Consider the following 26,340-nt stretch of genomic DNA (forward strand, 5'->3'; position numbering starts at 1 on the left):
TGAGTTACGGACTACAGGTGCGGATCGAGTGTATTTGGTGTCTTCCGACAGTGTCTCGGTTCGTTTCGCCGTTTCTTACCGCCTGCTTTGTAATCGCGTACCAGTCAATGATTCGCGAGCGACTGACTGTCGTCGATGATTCTCTCGGCATTAACCGAAGGATTCAGAATCGAACTAGTGTGTTCGAAGTAATCGCTGACGAGGAAGAAGAAAAGTGAATATCTGAGGAATAACGGAAAGGACTTGTGTGAGTGAGAAACGAACTTGGGACAAAGTGCGCGTGTGCGATAAGTGTTTTGTTGGCGGTTCTTTTATCGCTTTCGTGTCTTGTCGCGCTACTGTTCTTTCGAAACGTATCATCGTCGCTATATCCGTGTTTCGTTGAGAAAAAGTCGCCGAACCGCTTATTATCGGGGAGACAGACTAATAAAGACTGAGGAAGATATATCCATATGTAAGTGGATATATAAAAGAGAACACACGAGGAGAGAAAAGTGGCAGAGAAGGGAAGATCGTACATTTCCGGAGGCGGAGACTTCCTGCAACGTTTCTCCTATCACCTGTATATATAATTGCAGTATCTCGTGCAGTGCGTGCACACGAAATACATAACTCGTCGGAGTGTGCGCATACTGCGCATCGCAATAATAATCTGCAACTATCGCGCGGTCGTTGACGAGAGTGCGCACGTGCGGCAAACTTCAGTCAGTTACGTCGGCATATTTTGACCGGGCGCGAACGAAATCCACGATACACATTTCTCAATCTCGAGTGTGCCGCGTCGATAGATCTCGCGTGATTGTTAGATACAGTGTTCGCGTGTGTCAAGAAAACCAGTGGACCCTCGCACGACCGTCAATTTATCGTCCACGAAGCCTTCGTTACGCGGAAACAGCCATCAGGACGAAAGGAGAGAGGGAGAGAGGGAGAGAGAGAGAGAGAGAGAGAGAGAGAGAGGGAGAGAGAGAGAGAGAGAGATAAAATACAAGGTAATTCTATATCGCGGAGAATTCTATTATTGTCTCCTTGTTTTTGTTGCATCAGTCGCTACGCGCGTTTTCTTCTCGGTAAAACTGTACAAATAACGTCTATAGAAACGAATAATAAACAAAGCATATTAGTGACATCACAAGCATAAAAACATACTTTCATTGAATATTATTGATAATTCCGAGGAAACTCGTATGATATATATTGAAGTGATCTACTTTTTTGAATAATTTTGATCAAAGTATGTATTAAAATAATCGCAATATTAACTTTCGCGTGCGACTATTCTCTTTTTCATAATTTGTAGAGTTTATTAAAAAGTACTAGCATACGTTGTGCATGACATGATACATAAGCTGAGAGGCACTTGAAACAATTGCACAGAATGCTAATTATTTATTGATACAACACATTATATTTGAAAAAATTATATTCTGAGTTTATTTCAATTTGTGCTTTTTAAATTATTTTTTTTCTCTACGTGGTTCTTTTTAATATCATGTATAACAAAAGAAAAGGAAACAAGGGAATATATACTTTATAATGTAATTCTTGTCATTTTATTTATGTACATGTATATATAGTACAAGTTCGCATAAATCAAAATAAAATGTGCATTCTGAATAAATTTAAATCAACTTCCAATCTTGAAAAATTAGTACGCAATTTTTACAATGCTAATTTTACGTAGCTATTTCGCGGAACGCGCTGTCAATTTCTCGATGACGTGTAACTTTCGATTATTTATTTGCAATAAGGACAAATTTCTTAGAGTGTTCGCGAGAATCTGTTTCATGTTATTTTCATGCTTTTATTTCAAAAAAACTTGGTGCAATTGTATCTTGGACAAGTCGCGTCGTGAGATTTAATTGATTCCACACAATCTTTTATTCTCGGAACTATTTCTAAAATCGATAGAGAACTTTAGAACTCTTAAGGGGGCAACCAGAACTCTAATATTTTTTTCAAAATTTAGAAAAAATGGGGGCTTACTTTACTTACTCATTCACTCGTCTACCGAGATCTTATCGACGCAAGTCGCAGTCTGAGGTTACAACAGTCATTTAATTTTATTAAACGCAATGAGAAAATCGTTGTAAAAATTCATACCATCTTTTAATAGCTATATCTAGTCTGCCATTTTATCTGCAATATTTTAACGCAAACGTGTTTATCTCGCCTGTGTATATATATTTTTATTTCAACTGAAAGATTTTTTTATAGAGTATATATATGTATACTTTTATATATTTTATAATCTACCGAAATATTAAGTCAGAATTAAGAAAAATGTAAAACTAGTTTGCGCTATGCAAATTTATAATGAAAACTAAATGGACAGCCACAATTTGTTTATAAATAATAATAATAAATAATAATAAATATTAATAATAATAATAAGTTTATTGAATGCGGGGGGAGGGGAATAAAAGAATTAGAAAGATTACAATATAGTTGTCATAGATCAGGAGACATATGCAAATGACGAAGTGTGACAGATAACACTAGAGAAAGTCAAAAAGAAATCTAACAAGTCTGATTAGGTCGTTCGTTTTGATACAGTCATTTACGAAGGTATTTGGATAAGCATGAGCAACACGAAAAAATTTACTGTTAATAATAATTTCAATAATTACATTTTCTAAAATGTATATTTAAATTAATCTTTGTTTCTTGTATTATTACAAGTTTATAATTTGTGTTTAATAACAATATAAAATAATTATGAAAAATAAAAGCAATACGAAACACGTATATATAATATATACGTATAATTATATATACGCTAAATTGTCAAAAATTGTTTTAAAAATATATGCACTTTTGTGTTTTTTTCGTGAATGACTGGACACTTTTATGAACGACTGTACGTCGCAACTGATGGCATCTGCCAAGACGTGCCAGGAAGTCGTTGTCGGTTAAAAAGTCGCGTGAACGAGGCACAATGTAACCAGGCGAAGATATATTCGCTTCTTCTACTGCGTTTCGCGGTTCGCGTTTCGCACTACTAAGATCTATTCGCGAGAATCGCGTTCGCGGCGATTTCATCGCGATAACATCGAGACGCAGCACACATGTATACGCGATTTATTCCGAGCCTCTCTCGCGTGCACAGCACGAATTTATGCGTAATTGGCTTACAGTCGGATCTGCCTTCGTAAACACATTGAGATTTCTATCTGTGGTTTTAGTTTTGATACTCTCTCTTTCTTTACATCTCTATTATATTATATTGTTATTTATATAGATATTATATTTCAGTAATGCGTTTCTTTAAATAAAAACTTCTGTTGATAAGACTCTCTGTTGATAAAATTTCTTGCGATACGTGCAATATTAGAGTAATCAATTAGCTTATTAATCTTCGCAAAAAAATTAATTGGAAAAAAACAGATTAATTAGATTATAAAAAACAATAAAAAAGCAGAAAAAATTAATTAAATAGAAATCACAGAAATATTTACGAAGATAATATTTTTAAGCCATAAATAAGATTAAATAATTATGTAATCGATTGCACGAATGTATAATTTAATACTATTATCGTAGATTTGCGTCTGGAAATGAGATAATATTTGAGATTCACTTGTATTACACGATTTCTTGATAAATAATACTTTCCTTTCCTTACGCATCGAAGTTGATCTATATGAATAATCGGCTTGTCAAGTCATCGTGGAAGATATTGTGAATTACGTGACTCTACGATACTCGTATCGCGCATGCGAATTTAAACCTCTGACATTATTATCGCGAACGAAAGCAACGATCACTGCTAATGTTATTTATGCTATATAAAACTCACATCATTGCTGATGATTTTTTATAACATTTTTATAGCGTTAAAATTCACTACTTTTTAAATGTTTTTAAATTTCTTATGCTTGAATATAAAAAAAAATTATTCATTCAAGTAGAAATGATTAAAAGTTGTATAGGAAATTACTGCAATATCTATTCTCACTGTGTTTACTAATTTAATTATTAATGTATAACACACGTTATTAAAAATCCGTAATTGTAATGATGCTAAGAAATAACATTTGCGAATTCTTTATCTACACGTTTTAAATTTTATATCAATTATATATATACGTATATATGGTGTATATATATATATATATATATATATATATATATATATATACATATACATATACACACACACACACACACCATATCACACAGGGCATAATAAATTTCTGTGTACAAATGTTTTGGTTCGCTTAAATTTTGTGTTGTAACCGTGATTTTGTTTTTTCTGAGTAACTATAATGTTATACCTTGTGAATCACATTTTCCTTTGATTCTAACAATAAGAAGTGTAGTACGTTGAGAACTCTGATAGTGACGAATATTTCTCAGAACTCGTGTTTGCTGAAAAATCATAATAATTGGCTATACGCTATTATACGATTTTACTTAAAACAAATGCATTTTGCAACATGCATACTCGCATTCGCGGACAAACGCTTTAGCAATTTCCAATAGCATTATTTCCTTATTGCATATTAATTAAAAGTAATCAAATTTAATTAGCTTTATTAAATCGTTTTTATTTTTATTTTTATCATTTTCTTGATGGATAAATTTTTTATACGAATCCTTTTTTTTCCCCCTTCCCTTAATCGAAACTTCTTTTTATGTTCATTATCAAGTTTTGCTTATAGTTTAAATTTTGATCGACTTTGATTCATCAGTTCCAAAATTTAAAAAATACTGCATCGTACAATTCGCGAATTTGTGCAAAACATGAATCGATATTTATACACGATGTATATTTTTCGTGCAAACTTTCTTCATAACGAAAATTATATTTATATTGCTTACACCGCACACAGTTTCTGATAATATTTTGTATGTTTTTTGATTATTTTATGTTTTAAGTACACTAATTAGAAAAAATGTACATTATGGACTAATTTAAAAATATTTGCTAGGTAATTGAAAGAGCGAAATATAACTATTTTTTATTTAGTTACTCTAGCTTACCTAACATTGGAAATTCTTGTAGAAATAAATATCTCGACGCATTTAAATTATTCGGGTTTTGATTATTAATTGAATTAATGGCAATTAATTGACATTTTACTATATATTATTTTTTATTAATAATAAAATATATGTACATCCATTTCTAAATTTTACTTTACTCTGGATGATATTTATATATTTAAAAAAAAGAATAAATAATGAAATTATTAATATAAAAACAGTAAGATTTATATAATATTTTTTGTAATATCTGTTCTCATGTGTAATTTGTGATCTTTCGTTGTTAGACGAGTCATGAGTATTTAATGAGAAGGATTTTGATGCGCTGTATTTCTTGTATGTCGTATCTTTTACCTGCCATGACCATCTACGGCGGCGTTAGTAGAAATTTATCTTTACCTTAGCGAGATCGTGACTCCTGTGCCCTTCACAGTGGCTTTAGCCGTGTCAGAATTTATCATAATTTTTGTAGATGTAGTTTATCCATTATCTATTTCAGGCTCGGATATTCTTTATCTAAACATAGATATACGAATAACCATTAATAATAGATCTTGAGTATGTAAAGTTGGCCCTCCATTTTCTACATTTTGAAAAAAATTATTAGAGTTCTAAAATTCTTTATCAATTTTAGAAATAGTTCCGTCGTTTAAAGCATCGAAAATAGCAATTGAAATTATGGGGAGCTAACTTCACATTTTTTCGCAACTTTGAGGTCGTATAACTTTTTTGTTATTAATTTTAGCACATTGGTTGGTTAAGGATAATTGATAGAACTCTTCGGGGGACTATCAGAACTCTCAATTAAATTGGCAATTACCGACCAAAATTTTCTCTATGGGTGAACATTTTTTTTTGCTAATCGGCAGTTTTATTGACAGTTCTGGTAGCCGATCTTATTACTTATCAACTTCTGATTAATAATAACTAATAGGAGCATATATTGAACAGAGAATATTTAATAAAACTGTCTGCTTGCAATTATGTATATACAACGTAAAAACAATCATACAAAAAATTATGTTTGATTTCAAAAGGTCACTTAAAAATTTTTTTATTTATTTTAGTCTACAAAAGAAACAGATTATTACAAAAATATTATGCAACTTAATAATAAAATATATGCAAAATTTATTAGAATATATACGATGACAATATTTATTCGATAAAATCAATCGATCAATTTTTAATTCCTAATGCGTGTTATTTAAAAGCGTGATACGAATAAATCTAATAGCTATCTATAATAACATTAACAAATACGCTTAAAAATAGCGAATACTACTAAACATACAATTTATTTTGTATTGAACCAATGTAAAAATAGATGCATACAAGCTGTCACGCTATAACGTTGATTATTTGAATCGATTAAAAATTCTTTTTTTTGTCCTTATCAAAAGCAAAGACAACCGCCATGTTATTATAACCGAGGTAGATAGAAAGCATTCCTTTATTCTCCGAGCGGTGTTTGTGATGACATAGACCGACGGCGAATGTTATCAGCTTATTTCACGATTCTTAAATCGATCATCATGAAAGTGGCAAAGTTACATTGTATTGATCCATCATGAATAATCTACACAGGCGAGATACGGTTTGACGATTGATATTGCGTATTGATTGTCGAAGCAACAGGACAAATGTTAACTATACTCTGCTCGAGAAAATACAGCTAATATTATTATATAAGAATTATTTTCTTGTGAATTTAGCGTCATCCTTAAATAAATTGACGAATTTAATTTACTCTCTAGTAAAATATCGAAACATCGAATCGACAAGTTTAAATAAAATTTATTCATTGAAATAAACTCAGGATTATAAATAATTGCTTCAATTAACAGAAATGATTATTGATAGGCTTTTTTTCTTTATATTTTGCCTCTTAGATTATTACCATAAATTAAATATTTTTTAATTTAAATTTTTTTTTTAACATCTTAATGGTCAACATTCTATTGCTATTTTAGAAAATAGAAATATAAAGACTTTTAAATAGCAATATGAAAAATGCGTTTTACGAACTATAACTTTACGCGTAAATCGCGCGTAAAGTAACAGACAATAATTGCCGTTATTTCATCTAGGTAGTTGTCCGAATCAGTTTCTTCAACATCGTCAAGAGATTTTCTCCTATCGTGAGAAAGAAACAGAAGAGATTAGCGCTTTTCATGTATTAATAATAGAAATTTATAAGCGCTATGAATACTGAATATAGTAAATTTGAACAGGCAATAAAAGACTTGTCTAAACCTTCGGACCAGAAAAAGAATACGAAACCACGGCAAACTGCAATTTGCAGATTGTGCAAAAATCATAATGAGAAAATATTGTATTCTCTTGGCCACAAGAGCATCTGCCCAGGCCAGTTTTGCAAATGTTCAGAATGCCGTAAAGTGCGAGCTGAACAAAAGAGATCGGCAGTTGAGACAAGAAAGACCAGAGCGGTGCAGAATTTTTCAAAAATAGAAGAGCAAAAAGAGCTGAGGAAGAAACATAATCTACCGGTTAGTTCTTTTTTTTTTTTTTTTGTTCTTCCATATAATCTGATTATGAGAATTTTGTATATAATATATATAGTTGCAGTTGCAAAATATTAATCAGTACTTATACGAAGGTAATCGAAATAGGTTTTTGTGAGAGATAAATTTTTTGCGCCTTTTTTATTGATGGTTAAGCTTCGGTGGAAAACAATATTTTGTATATTTTTAGAAAATAAACAATTTTTTTATTTGTATTGATTTTTAAAAAATCTTTAAAAACGCATTATATTTAATAGAGTTAAATAGAATAAACGCGCGAATATATGTATAAATTCAATATCACTAAATTCATATTTATTTACGTATGTGCATATACGATCTTTAGTGTTGAAAACAATTATTATCGTATCGATAATAATGCAGCTGACATATGCTGTGCGATCATATAGGTATATAAAAATTTTTAATTCGATGTTATTAACGTTTATGCACAGTTTGAGAAAGTGATTACCAAATAATCTTATTAAGACAGCGTAAATATTTAGATATACTTTTAGATAAAAGAGATATATTTACTGGCGATCTAAAATACCGTGAAATACCTATCATGTAGCCGAAACTTCAACTAACGATAAACATTTATTAGTTTTATTTTTATTGCAGAGATCGGATTTGGGTTACGGAAATTTGTATAAATATACTTATTGTGAAATTATAATTCAAAGTTTGTGTTATACAAAAATAGATTTATATTTTTAACGTATTATTTACGTTAAAACTAAACGACTACTCTCCGAATTTATTTAAGAACAGACCGATTTTTAATTTTACTGTTAAGATTATATACGTATTATGATATTTTGCAACTGTGATGTATTTCCCAATATTTTCTTTCTGCTATTGTAATCGATTTTTTTACCAGGAAAGGATTCCTCTAGATCCTTCAAAAGAGATAACGCCTTTTGTGATAGATAAGGAATTGATATTGCAATTCAGAGAGGAAGAGGAAGAAGGAAGAATAGAGGAAGAGGCAACAGCACCTTCGTTATCTAAGAAACCAAAGTCAAATAAGCGAAGAAAGACAAATGAGCTGAGGACTAATAAGCAAGAAAAAAACGTGGAGGAAATAATCTCTCCGAGGTGTAAGTAAAGTTGACATTTACATTCATACATTTTTTATGTAGTTTTTAAAATATACTATCCAAGTAGTACTTACATAATCAGTATATAAGTAGCGTAAATTAACCATACGATTGAATCTGTGAATATAAATACGAAGTAAATTGGTAGGTAAGAAAATACTTCGTATCTCTGCACAACTCTCTTTATGGATTAAATCGAAATGCATGATTACTCTATGTATACATTGAGTCAGCTGTTGTTACTCACAGCGACAGTAATATTCTCCCACATTCGATAGGATCGCGTCGCGCCGCGTCGTGTCGTCACAGAGTTACGATTTCTCCACAAATATCTCTTCAACGTACACTCGTTGATGCGCAAGATATCATTTATTTGGCATTTAAATATTTCACGTAGATTATAGTAACATCTATAACGCATTATTCAATCGACGATATCCTGACCTTTATATTGTGATGTAACAACGATATTTATAACATGGGGCTAAATACATATATTCGAAAACATATAAGCTGCTCGGATCTTATATGTTTAAAAAATCTATTCTCAGCTGTTCCAATATTTTTTTCTTCTGTTATATAATTGTAGTTATGTAATTGTTTATGATTTTAAAAATAATTTGGATAATATAATTGCGGAAAAAATATATAAAATTATATTTTTCCGCATCATATTTTAATATATGAAATACGAAATTTAGATTTTTAAAAGGTTACAATAGTATGTCGAAAGATAAACAATCACACGTACTTTTCATGTATAGATCACTGAGATACTATCCGTGTCTCTTGACAAATATTGCCGAGTGTCTCAGATTATTTTGTTAGATCGATACATATTTTGCAGACGATACTGACTACTTTCGTTTCGTGTTCTGTTCATTAATCTGAATAAGAAATTCCATTTCGATCTGACTGCTTACGTAATGATGCATCTATAATCAACTATTATAGATGAATGAATCAATTTTTTGTGCAAAATCTATGTTATATCTTTCAGAAATTTTTAGTTTTTTTTTAAAATACATTTTAAATTTCTCTTACAAGTGAGATTATTTTTTTTATGTATACGATTTTATATTTGGTCCTTTATTATCTTATTTTTATTATTTTTTATTATAAATTTTCATACAGCGTTATACTTGTAGAACAATATATTAAAACATTGGAATCCATTGTAAAATGGATATCACCAAATTCTCAGTTGCTTGTGAACTATTAATTTATTATGAGCAGCTGACATAGCACTATTTGTTTATTACAAGCTTTGATTTCTTGTTAGTTTTTTGTGCTATGTACTGCACGCGTATTTTGTTATTCAAAACCTTTTCACTTGCTCGCAAAAAGTAATGTTTTCATTAAGTTTAATATACACAGCACGGATATATACCTACTTAATATGTACATATGGATCATCTATTTAATATGCATCTGCTCGTTGATACACACATACATATGTATATACGCGATGAAAATTAAGATTGCCAACCTGTTGCATGCTCTTCTAGTCTCCATCCTCCTGATTTTTTCCATCTCTCGCAGATTCACAAAATTCATCTTTTATAATGGAAACAATATTAATATGAAAAGTTTCAGTGAAAAAAATATTTTAAAAATTCATTTAATATTAATAGCCGCATATATTTTTACGCTCGCGATTTCTACGTGTTGAAAAATGTTTGTCATTTGATTGTTGTTTTTCATTAAGCTGTGATATTTATGTAAGGAATATAAAAATAGTACGAAGGTATAGTACAAAAAAGATTCGCGACGAAAGAGGGGAAGATAAATGATTAACTGTCCGAAAGTACGAATTACGAGCGCGCGGATGTTTTGATTAATTTTAAATTAATATGGTTGAAGGAAAAAGAGACTTAACATCGCGACCGAAGTGAGATTCGCTATCTAGCGATAGGTCGTTGGCCGGTCTTCGTGCATTCCGGTTTCTTGGATATTTTGTAACGGTATGACAGCACCGGTAGCTAACAACAGTGCCAGAGCGTAATACCGGCAGTTATCGCAGTTCTCAGCGGAAGCCGAACTAGAATTTAATAGCGCTATTAATAAAAAGAAAAGAATCGTAAATACTTTGCTTTCGTCTAAAAAAATATCGTTAGTACGTTGCTTCTGTCGTTAAAACAACTCTGGAAATATTTTTTTCTTAAATCGTTTTAATTGGTCGAAAAATAATTAATTTTGCAATTACCATGCTCCAAATCGGTATTTATTCTTATTATAATTTTGGAATTCTAATTTATATCTTGGAATATCAAAATATACATAATTTTCAAGTTCTGATAATTTATAATAACTAGAACACAAGCGCGCACTATGCATGCGCTATTCCACGATTTTTGTATTAAAAAGAATATTTTTTTAAAAATAATATAAAGTTTGTTTAAACTCAATTAATATTTTTTGACAGAAATCAACTGATTAAAGCGTTAATTTGCTAATTATTTTTTAAAATAATAATATGTTACAAACATTAAAATAATAATATGATTTTAATGATATATTATGATACTTTAAACTCGGGTAATATTTATGACAATTATCAGCTGATTTCTGTCAAAAAATATTAATCGAGTTTAAACAAACTTTATATTACTTTTTTAAAACTATAGATGAAATGCCAAAGTTCACAAACTTTGATGATGATTGTCTACATCACCATGATATCGTTCTAGGTTGCAATAAAAGTAATTATAAAATAAAGCATAACGGCGAGATAATAAGACCTTCTTCGTTGCAGAGTTGAGGAACAAAGACTGGCATTTAGTAGTAAAGGAAGTTATTGTTTAGCCTTATGCACATATATTTTAAATCTCTATATCATTATATCATTATATCATTATACGATCATTGTACAAAATGTCATTCGACAAAGAGGAAAGAGGGACCATCTTTCATGGAGAAACAATTCTCGGACTGTTCTCGAATGTTAAATTGATCAATCGTTGTTAATGTTTGATTTTCTCGATTTTTTTTACAGATTGTTTCTGTTCAGTAATTACTGTAAATTAATAAAATACGTGCTTTAAAATGATTTATTTATAAAAATTTGCGAGAAAAAAATTCTTTAGAAAATAATTATAGTATGTTGTTTTGTCTCGTGTTTCGATAATAATCTAGCCGAAGAATCCACGTGTCGCGTCGCGCGTTTGTCATCTTCGACTTTAAAAACTTAGTCGCAAGCCTCGAGACACGGTGCATAAGCGAGGAGCGTACTTATAACGTCGTTCACAGTGATTCCAACGAAATTCAAGCCACTCTTTCACTTGACAACCCGACCGAATGTTAACCCTGGTTTTACGAGCTTCCCCATTGGTCGGCAGGCAATGCGAACCCGGCTAATATAATACGAACTTATAACCAAAGCCGAAACCTAGGAGCTCGCTCTTGCTTTTACGATCCTGCTCGTTTTTAAAAGTTATCGTTATTTTGTTCTCTTACGGATGAAATAGTTTGTTCCCGTAAATGAGCTGAAGGAAGCGAAAGTCTGCGTGCCGAGCTAACTAAACTTGAATTGACAGTAGCTCATCCTTCTTTCTTAAAGAGATACTTATATACAGCTATGTGCGCGCGTCTAACAATTTTCCTTTTCCTATATATAATGAGAAGGATGATGTTTCTTTTTATGAGAACGAGGAAATGCAGTGGGAAGAGAAAAAGATATTCACATAGAACAGTATGTTTATAACCAATCTTTTCTCTTCATCGTGGCGTATTATTTCTCCTGATGCGTAATTATTGTGAACATGGTATATTATTTCGCGTTTTCAAAATTAAACATTAAAGACAAGGATAAGAGAATTTATCTGAGAGATCATTGAGAGCGCCGTTTATCCTCCGTATCCCTCTGTGAGTTTCCCGAGAGTCACCACCGAGTTCAACAATAAACACGCTAATTGATTTACAGCGTATGTGTGTGCGCGACCTAACTATCGGGTTACTCACAGCAAAGAGCGCGTCTCCTCGTACGCGATCGGCGATAATGGAAAAGTGGCATGGCACTCGATAATACGGTAAGCCAGTACTCGCCATGACGTCATGGAGGGATTATGCTTCAACTTTAGGGGTGATTACGGCGAATATATGGGGTTGTAAAATTTGACTTTACGATCTTGCATTTTGAGGCATTGAATACGGGCTTTTAATAACGCATTGCTCGTCATTATTTTTACGCGAACGTGACCCGCAAAATCGTAACGCGTGATCGTCGTTTCACACAGACCACATCATACACGTAATAATTCCAAAAATCCTGATTTTAACATCGAAATATAATAGTATAAGAAAAAATATATATATATCGGAAAATTTCAAATTCAACTTATTATTTATGTTTATTTTTTCTTCTTTTTACACATTTATTTTACTCTTTCAATAAAATAAGATAACCTTTGTTAGCGTTTAACTCTTAAAGACATTTGATCAGTTGTAAAGATTAATTCCTGTTACGCATTTCGTGGTAGATCAAAGAAATATTAATTTATCAAATAAAGCACGCACGAAGATTAGGAACCGTGATAAACTGGCCGAATTTATTGCTTCTTTATCACTTTCTTTCTCTCGTTTTTTTATCACGTTCTTTATTGCTATTGTTCTAGTTGCATGACACTGTAATTGACCGATTACGAAGTCTTATATAAGAGTTGCACATATATACACACATAATATACCTACTCTTAAATAATTTTTTAAAAATATTGTTGACTATTATTTTGAAGATAAATCTGTAACTTTAGATTCTTTTTCGTTACTTCGTATTTTCGATTTTGGCTAATGAGCGTGTGAAGATACTCTAGAAAAATATAGAAATTTAAATCTCGATTTTTAACCACATGTTCTACGCGTCCGAACGAATCATCATTTTCGGAAAGTTAATCGAAAGAAAACGGTTTGCGGTTACATAGAATGAGATGGCAAGAGTTCTCTCGCTCGATTCTCGATCATCTTGAGACTTTTACGACCGCGTAGTTCTCTTTCGGTGTCGACCCTACCGAAAATCCTACTCGTAAATCTCGTGAAGACCTCGGTGTCGGTTTTCTTTCTTGTTTGGTCAGCGCGTGATGACATTTCATTCGTATTAACCATTTACAAATTCGGCAATCATTTTCGGATATTCTTTGATTGAGAATCGGTAGAAATATAAATTCATTACATATAAAATGCTTTTGAAATAGAGCCGCCGCTTTTAAAGAGTACACGTGCCGCCATGGATGGCATTTACAATTTCTTTGAGGATTATAATTTGATATTATAGTATTATACATGAAACATGTTATCATTTTTTCATATATCTGTGCATTGTTTCAAACGGAGCATATATTGAAAATATATTTTTTAGAAATATATTCTCTCTCTCCTTGAAATTAAATATAGCTAATCAATATAGAGTTAAACGCTGGCGCAAATCAATACTCTTGTTTTATTGGGGGGGATATAGGCTGAACTTTTCTAAAATTCTCATCTTTCGATCTTCCAATCAGTCTTCGTTGTCAAGAAATTATCTACGCGCATTATCACACATAATATAAATATTTAAATCACATTTTAATTGGAATGTAATTTTAATATTGTTTTATGTTAAGTTTGAAAATTATAACGAAATACAATTTATATTACACTACATTAATACGTATACATAGTGACCGTACGAACCGTTGTATCAGTGACCGAATTTATGAGGATTAATCCATCGATTATAGTGCGTAACAAGTTGCCTCTTATCTGTGTGTTAGATAGCGACAGCTTTGAAATTTTCACGAATACAAACAAGACTCATTAAAAATAGAAGTAACATAAGATGCGATTAACTTTCCCCTTTATCAAAAGTCAATTTTATATCAAAAAATCTATTATTATTTTATCAAACTTAATTTTTTTATATCTAAATATGTATTCTCTGTATATTTATATGTTCTAACATGTATATATACATTTTATTAAGAAACATTTTTTTTGTTACTTAAAATATTTAATTTCTATAAATACATAGTTTCTTTTGTAATTTTCTACATTTAAATTAATTCGGCTTTGATGTCTCTGATCACGAATTTATCAATTCGATTATGATATCCATAGCCATTCCTACGCGAAAGGTGTTTATGGCTTTATCGTACAAACACTATTAACAGGCAATAAGTTTGCGATTAGTTCAAGGTGGATAATAGCTGCCCTCCCGCAACAGTGAATGTCTTGATGTACAATGAAAGGGTAAAGAGAATATAATTCTTGATTAAAACATTAAGCGCGATGTGAAGTGATATTATGCCATATAGGTTTTCACACAACGTTTCTCAACGTGATTAATTCACCATACATTGATAGTGCGTACAAATGATAGCACTCTATAGAAGATAACTTATAATATTTTTTTTTTACTATTAAAAACATTCTATCTCAACGCTTGAAAGAAGAATATTTGAGTTTTATTAACATATACGTTAGATACTAATAACTAATAAGCAATCTCTCGCGTGTGTAAAGAATATATTAACGTTAGAATATAAGAAATTTTATTTATTTCAAAATGTTATTTATTACCTGATCTATTATATATAAAGATTGAAAGGATATTTATCCGATATTTATCTTGACATTTTTAATTTGCAATTTTTAAAAGAATTAATTATTTTAATTCTTTATAATCAATGAACATAATGCTTTTGGAAAAGAAAATTACCTACAAAATCTTACCGTTTAACAAGGCAATTTTTTATGTTGCTATTTCAGGCACGTTTTGTATATATTTCATTAAAATGGCAATAATGATAGTCATATGCTTTTTGATTGTGTTAATTTTACTTTAAAATTAATACAAAAAATATACAAAATATATTCTTATATTAATTTTATTTTTCACAAATATAAAGTATTTTATTTAAGTAAAAGTATCTATATCATACATTTAATATAAGACGCGTAATCGTAACCGTGACGAATGTACAAAATATGATTCGACAAACCGTGATCTCGCGTGATTTTTTCAAAAGCCTGTTGGACGAATCTTTCGTGTTAGTGATTCGAGTCAAACCGTTCCCGCATTAGTTTGACTCATCTCTTGTTCTCTTATGAGAACTTATGCTCTCTTATGAGAAGGATGAAACCATCCTTTGTGTTCCGATTTTAGTTATTGCCGCCGTCGTGTCACTGACGCGAAAGTTACGACTCGTCGCCGGCAACGATATATACAATGCACGCTGGTAAAATTCGATTCTTTGCTTTCGCTTGATGTGTCATCGCTCCGATTCGACGATACCATCGGGACTTCTTTTTCACGATCCGCTTCGATCGTTATCTGTCATCCGAGACGCGCTTATACCGAGGGAACGATTCCAAACAAGTCATTTTATCTCTTACACGTTTTATCTTTTTTATTTTTTTCACAAAATGCCTCCGATTATATACAATATGTATATATTTTTTTTTATTAAATAGATCGATTTATCTCGTTTAATTGTCTGCAAATAGTATTTTTAATATTTTACAATTCGTAGCACGCGATGCTCGACGGGTAATCAAGTGTGACGAAGTAGAAAGCAGTAAAAGCGTGTTTCCTGTTGCGGTTCGTTTTGCATGTTGGTTCACGGAATCGATCGATTTTACCGGACATACTTGGAAATTATTAATGCTTAAATGTTCTTGGATATAATTGTCATAGTTGTGAACGCTGGTTATTATAAGCGTAATATATAATACGTACGGTGGGAACTCAATATATATACTCATTAATACATATAGGTGTATGTTATTCAAATATTTTATATTTTATATATGTATATTAGTTTTAAAGTTTAACATTCTCTTTTTTTCTCTTATCGAAGATATCCGTATGTGATAGCGCCATATGTATATTCTGTTTAAACACGAAGCATACCGTGATTTATATACATATGTTAATCAATTACGCTCACGGCTTTCTCGCACGGAATGTAATGAGAAATGTGTGCTTATAGGAATAGTTTGTTGTTACTCGACACTGCGAGTAGGATTCAATTTGTAAAACTACGCATAATAATTGATCGCTTGTTGATCGTAATTAAAGCGCAGTTTGTCATACTGAATAAAATTAATATCACATATGCAGAGTACGATCAAAATAATTAAAAGTTTTTAAATTCAAATTTTTTCTCGATCGCTTCAAATGATTCACAGTGCATATAATTGGTACAAATCATTACTCGGGCGCAATGTTGCAGACACATTGATCTTGCCTGCAAGTTTCATAAGATAATTGCAGAATATTGTCGAATAGACTTTGTCATTTTCTGTGAAATAATAGATGCAGCAATATCGAATAGCTTTCCTGAATATCACATTTGAAAAATGATATGTACCGAGCATTTAGGGATGAGATTCGATCAATTTCAGCAGATATATCGTATGTTGTTAACATACAAATTCTTGTTATTTTTTATTTAAAAAATATGCAACACTTATCTAACCGCAGAATATCAGTGCTTTACTGAAGAGGAACTAAATTATTTTGTCGCGGAATATGTACTCTCGCGTCATGTTTTATCTTTTCATTTTACACAAGTAACGGTTTAAGTTCTCGAGTCAGTAATGCAATTATTAATATTTTTGACAGAAATCAGCTGATTAAAGCGTTAATTTGCTAATTAATTTTAAAAATAATATGCTTTAAAAATTAAAATAATATGTTATAAAAATTATAATTATAATACATTTTAAATAATATGTTATAATACTTTAAACTCAGTTATTATTTTTGATAGTTATTAGCTGATTTCTGTCAAAAAATATTAATTGCAGATAATCGAGTTTAAAGTGTTATAATATATATTATTTGACATTTGAACATATATTATTGTTTTATTTAATTTTATTTTGAACAAACTGTTGCGTGTTTACGTACTGATCACAGCTTAGACTTGATCACCTGATGACGGAGCGGTTCGAGGGATGGATAATAAAGTTTGGTCACAGTCTAGCGAGTCGAACCGGCTCTCTCTTTTACGAGGTACGGGGTTAAAACGATCTGTCACTTTCTTCTCTCCTCCCCCTCCCCCATACCTTTTTATCTATTCGGGGCAACCTACGACTTACAAAAATGTCGTAAAATATTATATAATGCCCAGTGGTTGACGACGATCCGACGACAGTGCACATACTCGTGCATGCTATTCGAGCACACAAATATATACGCGACATAAAAATACGCGAGCGCTCGTTGCTATCCCTCTTCTTTTTCATGTCGTTTCTCTCGGTCGATGCTTACTCGGGCGAACCGTTGAGGGAACGTCCAAGAAGAACGGGGAGAAATTTTACGGCGGAAACGAGCGGAGGGCGGCTTCATTTTCATTCTCGCGAAGCTCCGCGCGAGCTAACTTCGCGTGTCCGAAGAGTCCTAAAATCTTTACGGCTGCCGCTTCTACTCTCGTACTCTTCCGAGAGGGCAACGATCTTCGCGGCATCTCGAGCAGTCTCCGGTTGTGTTTATGGTTGCTTCGTCTCCCTAGCCCCGCCAACCTTCGCTCTTTCGCATCCCTTTCTCTTGCTCCACGTTCTACATTGTACGTCGTTCGCGCATCGATAGGCAACGGTGCCTCTATAGTAGTAGCAGTACTTATATATGGGGCAAGTGATTTTGTCTCGATACCAGCATAATATCATCAATTTTGTTTGAAGGATATGCGATAGGGGTCAACTATAGTTTTCTTCTTAAAAGTTATCACGCCGATCCAATTTATGATTCTGCTTAAGATATCAAGCTGGCAAATAATTTTAAAACAAATTTTACTGAGGATAGAATTTTTCTCTTATTTTTCCATATGTATGAAAAAATGATCTAATTTAAATTTGTCGTGGTTAATTTATTTTAATTATAAAATCCTCGTATCTCTCGATGAATAAGCTATTTTAAATTTGATTGTTTATTATAATAATTTTTTATGATCGCGATGTTACATATATCACGATGTGAATGACATTAACGAAAAAACGACGTACTATCGGCCACCCACGTCGCTAAGCGATCGAGAAGATACTAGAATTATATTTTCCCTTCCTTTTTTTCAGTTTATTCCTTTTTTCGCGAATCGAGAGTAAACGGGCGACTTACGTTTCTTCTGTTTGGGCCACAGTGGCTGGCGAGCAGGGATTTTATGCGAACGCTTGACAGGATAGAAACTTTACTACTTCCGAAATATCGTGTCTCGTAAAAGCCGCGTTCACGAGCGTTCACGAGCGTTCACGAGCGTTCCTTCATTCGACTCTTTCCGCTGAAACTTATTGCGATTCCGCGTTGACTATTTTTATAGGCGATGGAGAAATTATATGTTGCAGATAGAAAAAGAGAGACAAAGATTCCTCTCGGTTATATTATTTTTATTGAAATAAGCGGGGTTTGTAGTGCGTGCGCGCGCGCTCTTGTAGACCAGGAAGTAAGATAATCGGAAATCTATAACTACTCCTCTACATTTATCATCGACTTTTACCCGCAGACGTCTATATATTATTAATCTGCTCCTATATATTATTAGAAACTCCTTCGAAATACATGGCCCTGAAACTCACGCGCATGCGTCAAATAGGATGACATTGAAATTTGTTGAATTTCAACCAATATATAGCACTCTCTCACCACTTTTTTCCTACTTAAGTCACACAAAAACTTACTTCTCACAATACTTTTCGGAGTCAATTTTTCAATACAGATATATAAGGAAGTTAGCAGTCTATGTATAGATGTCTGTGCTTTTACTACGCGATGTTAAATTGATTTACCGCACTTTGGATAAAATTAATAGTACTTAACAAGTGCCGTAGCATATTGTAATAATATTGTTGTATTATGATATCACACATAAAAGTGTTGTACCATTCAACTCTTGACTCTTCTATTCAGCAGATCTATATTGCATATTAATTTCATGCTAGGTTGTTCTAATTCTTACGCATTAATATATACATATATATGTGTATCATTTGCATTTATATATTTTTTATTTTATATCTTGGCAAAGCACTAATGATGAATTTTAAAATGTAATGTATAAATAATATCAATTTTTTATATGTGTGTATGTGTATACATATATGTATATTAAATTATTCTCCATAATTATTATTTGTATTTATAAATTAAGTCAATCATATGGACAAGAGATAGCTTTAATATTTATGTTATTAACGGATTTTATAGTAACGAAAAATAGACTATATAATCATATACCTATATTACAAAAAAGAAACCATGGTTCTCGGTTACGTCAACATATCTCGCGTGTTTCTCGTCGTTTTAAAACGGGTCTCTCATTGTCAGTCGTATCACGACAACGCTTGGTTTCGATTACGCACAGCGACACAACGGTATCATTGCTACAAAGCTCTCATCTTCGTACCCACAACCCTCGTGTGGTGCAATGTCGTGTCCAACGCGATGCTGAACCGCGGTCCGCAACCAAGGGAAGTGCGTTTGACTATGCAATACGAGCTTCTCGTTCATGACAAGCTTGAAATATGCGGATCCTCTCGGTTGATGTGTCGATGTGCTAAAAACGGTTGCTATTGTTCTACCTACTGCCTGAAGACCTTTATCATGTTTGCAACGGATTAATTTCTTATATAATTAGAATATGTTGGATAGCTATAAACATAATATTTCGATAATATTTTTGATGAGGTAAAATAATAAGTTGAGAAGTGACAACTGTCTCTCTTCTTTTTTTTTTTTAAGTTTTTCATTAAATTTTGTACATATTAAAATTTTTATATTTAAATTATGTACATATTATATCTTCCTCTTTGAGTCATGCAATTCGGAGTTGTATATATAAAGCACGAGAATAACAAAAGATTTTTACGATGTTTTGAAAATCTTTTGAAGATCTTTTTATATGACTCGGGCGCACGATTTACATTCGATAGCAAGAAGCAGTAATGATTTTGGAGGTTAAAGTTTGCTGGTCGATCATGTAGTAGTATCGAACTTTCAGATTTCTCAGATTAACCTTCATACTGATCCCGCAGTCTCGGAAACGGTTTACGAGTGGCGCGTTTCTCATAGTTAGTTTTTTACGATCTGCACTTCGACCCCGAGAAATTTTTCGTGGTACGGGTTAAGGAACACGTTTTACGAGGATCTAACAAAGTCGGCAGCGTCCTACCTTCGTTAGAGTCGAAACTGATGCGGCACCAAAGCTTAACGAGCGTTCTCGTGCGATCAAAGAGTCTACCATATCATAAAACTCGCATAGTTATCTTTGTTCACTAGACATGCAGATTGATGCTTACTAATTATTACTTTTTTATGATCTAATGGTAGTTTGCGAGACAAATCCGATACAATAGGTGTGATATGATATCGAGAGGATATCAATGAATAAAGAAAATATATAAGGGCTAACTTAAGCACTACTATTAACACAGCTGTAACATAAATATATTATATATATATATATATATATATATATATATATATAATATTTATGGAATATTTGTAATACTCGTTTTTTTATTAAACCAGAATCAAATTTAATTTAATAGAATTATTTTATTTAATCTCGCGGTAAAAATAGTAGTTTTAAATAAAAATGCACGCATATCTATTTTGAAAAGATCCAATTAAAAGTATATGTTCCTGTACGTTTTATTATACATAGCTGTATGTGTGTTTAACACACAATTATAAAAATAAAATTTTTAGATCAAAGTTATGATACTTAAGTATATAATGATATGCCCGGCGTGATAAACGTTTTAAGTCGTTTTTACGATAGTGTTTTGTAAAATATTTTTATTTTATTTTTATTCAAGACAATTATTACTTTATAACTTGTCTTATTTACATGTTATGGTAAACATTTATTAAACACTCAATAAATAGTTTAATTTGTCCGTTATATTATTAATAGAGATGATGGACTGCAAGTATCTTCATTGATATCGCATATGCACTTTGTGCAAATGCAACTGCTGTCTCGTATCTCGTATCTTATCGCAAATTTGTTATCAGATACTACTGATCGCATTTCTTAGTTTCTACAGTTTCACACGTGTGTGCACATGTTTAATCATTAATCGATGTAGGCGTAGAATTGATATAAATCGCTTATCTTAAGAAAAATTTCCTATTTTATGATACAAGACCTGCTTATCATATGTTATACATAGATGTAACACAAGCTGTATATTCTATGAAACATTTGTATATATTATTTAATTTCTATTGTGCACATCTATCTGCATGAAAAACAAAACATTTTTGACGAATTTGAGATTTGTGTACAAAGAAGTTAACAGATTCTAGCTTGTGCATACAGTTAATATTACTCGAGTTTAATTAATAAATATAAAGATAGTAAAGTTATGATATACAGTTTTTCGAAAAAATGAAAACATTTGGAGATGCTTATAGAATTATACATATATATATACAAATAAATTAAAAAGAAAAATATTTTTTATTATGTAATTATTTTATTTATTATTTTAAAACAAGTAAATTAATGCAGTCATTATTATGTAACTCTATAATTAAAAGAAACGTAAGAAATACGGGGAAAATATACGAAAAGATGTAATATTAATAAGAAATAAAGTAAAAGGGAGAATTAACGAGGCTATGTTATACGTGTGTCTTGAAACATTGACTGCAATATAAAATTATCTATAGCTGCTAATGTTATGCACAGAACGTCGTGTTTATTTGAATGAGACGGGCCAATCAGAGAGTACGTACAACCATTCATAATAATCGTCATCTTCGTGCTACGTAATCATTCCGACATGCCCAAATATTATCAGACTGATTTCATCGGTCCAACGTTCTGCTCCTCCGTTTCTCTTCCGCGAAGGAATTCGTTTAACGTCCGGATAAAAAAATGAATATAAACATCGTGATGAGATACGCTAACTGACAAAGTCATTCATTTTTTCGCGCATCTCCGTATCGCGCCGTTCATAGAACCGAAACGATATCGTGTTTGTATATATTCCTCTTCGTATTACGTAATCGATCTCGGCGTCGATAATACGAGCGCAATCATGTCGATTACTGAGAATCGCATAGTAACAGAGGCGGATTTTAGATCTGTGATATTGCGCTCAGCACTCAGCACTCAGCACTTTTCTTCTGACATGTAAATGAGAATTATGTTCGTATAACAAAATGTATATAAGCTGTTTAACTATATGATTACGCAATGTGACGATGCCCTTAATCTTTGGAATGAAAAAATACGTGAATTGATGCGAGATCAAGTCACGTTTGCGTTATAATACATATCTATTTTTTTTTTTTTTTTTTTTTTTTTTTCATCTGTTCAAGCATGAAATTGCAATGTTAATACATTGAAGCTCAGAGTACGGATTTCACACCAATAGAACGAGATATTAAATAAAATGACTGAATGATCGTATATGTGTCACTCAAGCGTCCGCTTCGAGAGTCAAGGGTTAATTAACGGATTAAGCTGCTTATATTCATGAATTACTTTGTGACGTTCGCGCATCGTATCGCATTCTGCGTAAAGTGACATCGTTTGGTAATATTAATGTTAAATAACAGATGATCTTTGAATACTAGTGTGCCCCATAAAGATACTAGCGTACATACTACCATGACTTATACATCGGCTTTATTAAAAGTCGAGAAAATCGAGAAGCGCACCTATACTTTGATCTTTTCTCCATATCGATAAGGGCTCCGAACTCATCTCCTCTTCTTCTCCGAAACCCTTACTCGCTCCGGCCCCTCCCATAGTTCCCATCGCTCTCTATTCTTTCTCTCTCGTTCTCACGATGTACACGTGTTGCCGCGCACACGCGCGCACAACAGCACGTGGTTGGCCGTGGTTCACCTGCGTGCGTAAAAGGAGGGAACCAACACCAGGCGTCCCGGCGGCGCGGCACCTGCATCATGCTGTTGTCTATTCTGTCGGGTCGCCGCGCAGGTCGGATTCGGCAAACAGGAGAGAGAAAGAGAGGAAGGGAGCTATCGGAGTGGGGTAGAGATGGTGTGCAAACGGAAGAGGAAGGGTGGAAGCAGGGGAGGTGAGAGGGGACTATTTCCTTATTTTAAAAACGATCCAGAGAAGTCCCTGGTAGAGGCGGAGCCATAGCGACTAGATACATCGTCATTGGTTGGCGTAATGTCTAATATATCATAATATAATGTAACATAACGACCGGAAAACTGATGTCCATGATTCTGTGGTCGAGTAAAGGTTCCACGATATTATTCTCTTCTCTGATAGAGCGTTAATATTCGGGTATTTTGAGTATTATCCGGGTACTTGGTATTTTGAATATTGTCCGGATATTATATATATGATAGTTTACAGATGCCTCTTAAAATGTTTATGAAGTTTCCGAAAAAATGATTTCTCAGAAAGATTCTTTTTAATTGAGAATCACAGCGAACTTATGCAAAAGAAAAATCTCGTTTTATGGATCACATGTAGAAAGCGTTAAATTAATTCTTACTAAGAAGTAAAATCAGAATTGTCGAGTTTAAAGATTTAATACATTGCAAATAATTATAATTTGCAAATGAGATTACTGACCGCTTGCGACGAAATGTTTAACACGACAAAAACTTGACAAACATATATCGAATTATGAAGATTGTCAATATATTCCAAACTTTTATTTATTTTTGACCTTAGACTATAATGATTTCTAAATGCCTTTAAATATCCGTTTATGTACTTTTCGTTTATTAATCACAATATTCACAATCCACATCTAGTTTCGGTTCAATTTAGACAATAATTTTTAATCAACAAATTTCAGATCTCGAGGAATTGCTGCAATATACGCTGGAGTGTTTCCTGAGATACGATATTCGCATCATCAAATCTTTAATGAACGAAATCGTTGCTATCATCCACAAATATGCTTATGCAAAAATCACGTTAGATGACGCCAAATTCTGCATATCTAAACTTTGTAAGTACATTTTAATTTTTGAATATATTTCTCTCTCTTGAGATAAATCTTTTTACAAAAAAAGATATCTCACAAGTGCATATGTTTTCGATAAAAACTATTACATAAAAATGTTTTGTTTTAATACATACTTTAGTATGTATACATAATCAATTATACAAACTTTTAACTTTAATTTTTGAATCAATAGATTTTAAAAACATAAAACAATACATAATTTTAACCTTTTTTTAAAGAATGCTTTACTTTACAAGAATAGATGAAAAAATATTAAAACAAAATTAAAATATATTAAAATTTGAATGACGAACTAGATATATTACTATATATTTATATAATGAATATGATAGTAATTGAAATATTTTTTTCTTCATAGTTTCAATAATTCGTCATCTGAAAATTATTCAGCGAATTATTGCACAGTTTGTGATTTTGTCATTTATAATTATACATTTAATATATTATCTATTTCCATTTATATTATATCTATTTCCACCTTGAATCATATATAATCGCTAAATTTGAAGAATTTAGCATCGCGTTTTTCTACTTATTTTCAAAGTTCTTAATTGACTTTGATTATTTTTTGATACTGCTGCATATATTACAGTAATGGAATTATCATATTTTGATTTTGATCAAGTACTAACAATAGAATACTTGTGATTACATTCAAGTAAGTATTAATTATCCATTTTATAATGCAAATTTATGCGGTCAAAAAAATTGGTATGAACTTAATGGGAACTTCATGGGAAGTTCAGCAACAACTTGAAGATCTTGAATATATTTGCGGATATTAAACTTACATTAAATTAACATTTCGAAAATCTTGTGGCTATTCAAGAGATCACACTGTCTCGTACTTCTTATCACGTACTTCTTATCTCGTACTTCTCATCAGGATTGAAGATTTTATATCGAGACAATTTAGAAAAAAAAAATTTAGCATTACGTTTATCTATTTATTTTCAAAGTTCTTAATTAATTTTGGTTATTTTTTAATAGTGCTGCATAGCAATGAAATTATCACATTTTGATTTTGATCAAATAATAACAATAGAATACTTATAATTACATTCAAGTATAAATATTAATTATGCATTCTATAATGCAAATTTAAATTTGCGTTCAAAAATTGATACGAACTTAATGGAAACAAGTTCAGCAACAATTTGAAGACCTCGAATCTATTTGCGAATATTAGACTAATATTAAATGAACACATTTTGAAAATTTTATGACTACTCAAGAGATCGCACAGTTGCCTGCCTCATGGATTGAAGATTTCATATTGAAACAATTTATTAAACAATTTTTTTTTTAATTTACGACACTACATTGAATTCGAAGCAGTAGGTTTCACAGAAGGAACGTTACGATAAATTTAATCTATTTGATATTTCTAAAACACTTGCAACTATTATTACTACTTCGACTGTGAAATAACGTGTTTGTTTTCTTCTCTTAAAAATCGTTCCAACTTCAATATGATTAAAGCTCTGTGAGAGAATCATAGACGTATAATATGCTTTTATTTATGTTCTTCGGAATAATGTGAATCATCTGCGATTGTATTTTGGCACAAGTAGATGTCTCGATAAACATTGCAACATAATAAATATCTTTGCCGCAACACATGAAGATAATCTTTGAAAATATACTAATGAGAATCGTCGACGGAAAAAAGTGGTTTTTTCACTTCGGAAGAAAAATTTCCGATTTCATCTCTGGAAGATATTACCTGTCCGTATATCTTGAAGATCACCTGAAAACCTGTTTGGTATCGCGACGGTGTGTTT

General features: G+C 31.8%; 2 protein-coding genes across 2 annotated transcripts in view; both read left to right on the forward strand.

The window, feature by feature from the left end:
* Positions 1-25,057, forward strand: LOC145937667 (uncharacterized). Its single transcript, XM_083040862.1, has 5 exons — positions 1-989; positions 7,077-7,496; positions 8,395-8,614; positions 24,383-24,538; positions 24,915-25,057. Exons 2-5 carry the CDS (start codon positions 7,191-7,193, stop codon positions 25,037-25,039), a joined length of 807 nt encoding a protein of 268 aa, XP_082896988.1. The 5' UTR covers positions 1-989; positions 7,077-7,190; the 3' UTR covers positions 25,040-25,057.
* The window catches only part of LOC145937669 (uncharacterized), a 98,944-nt gene that overhangs the window by 40,235 nt on the left and 32,369 nt on the right, over positions 1-26,340 (forward strand). The gene's annotated exons all lie outside the window — the stretch shown is intronic.

This window comes from Prenolepis imparis, unplaced genomic scaffold (genome assembly GCF_030444845.1).
Source record: "Prenolepis imparis isolate NDT839.2.m4 unplaced genomic scaffold, iyPreImpa1.0 SCAF_6, whole genome shotgun sequence".
In the NCBI taxonomy this organism is placed as follows: Eukaryota; Metazoa; Arthropoda; class Insecta; order Hymenoptera; family Formicidae; genus Prenolepis; species Prenolepis imparis.

Coding starts and splice junctions, on each gene's coding strand:
- LOC145937667 (XM_083040862.1), top strand. CDS start 7,191: ATGAATACTGAATATAGTAAATTTGAACAGGCAATAAAAGACTTGTCT. Junction 7,497..8,394: donor GGAAGAAACATAATCTACCG/GTTAGTTCTTTT, acceptor TTTTTTTACCAG/GAAAGGATTCCTCTAGATCC. Junction 8,615..24,382: donor GGAAATAATCTCTCCGAGGT/GTAAGTAAAGTT, acceptor AACAAATTTCAG/ATCTCGAGGAATTGCTGCAA.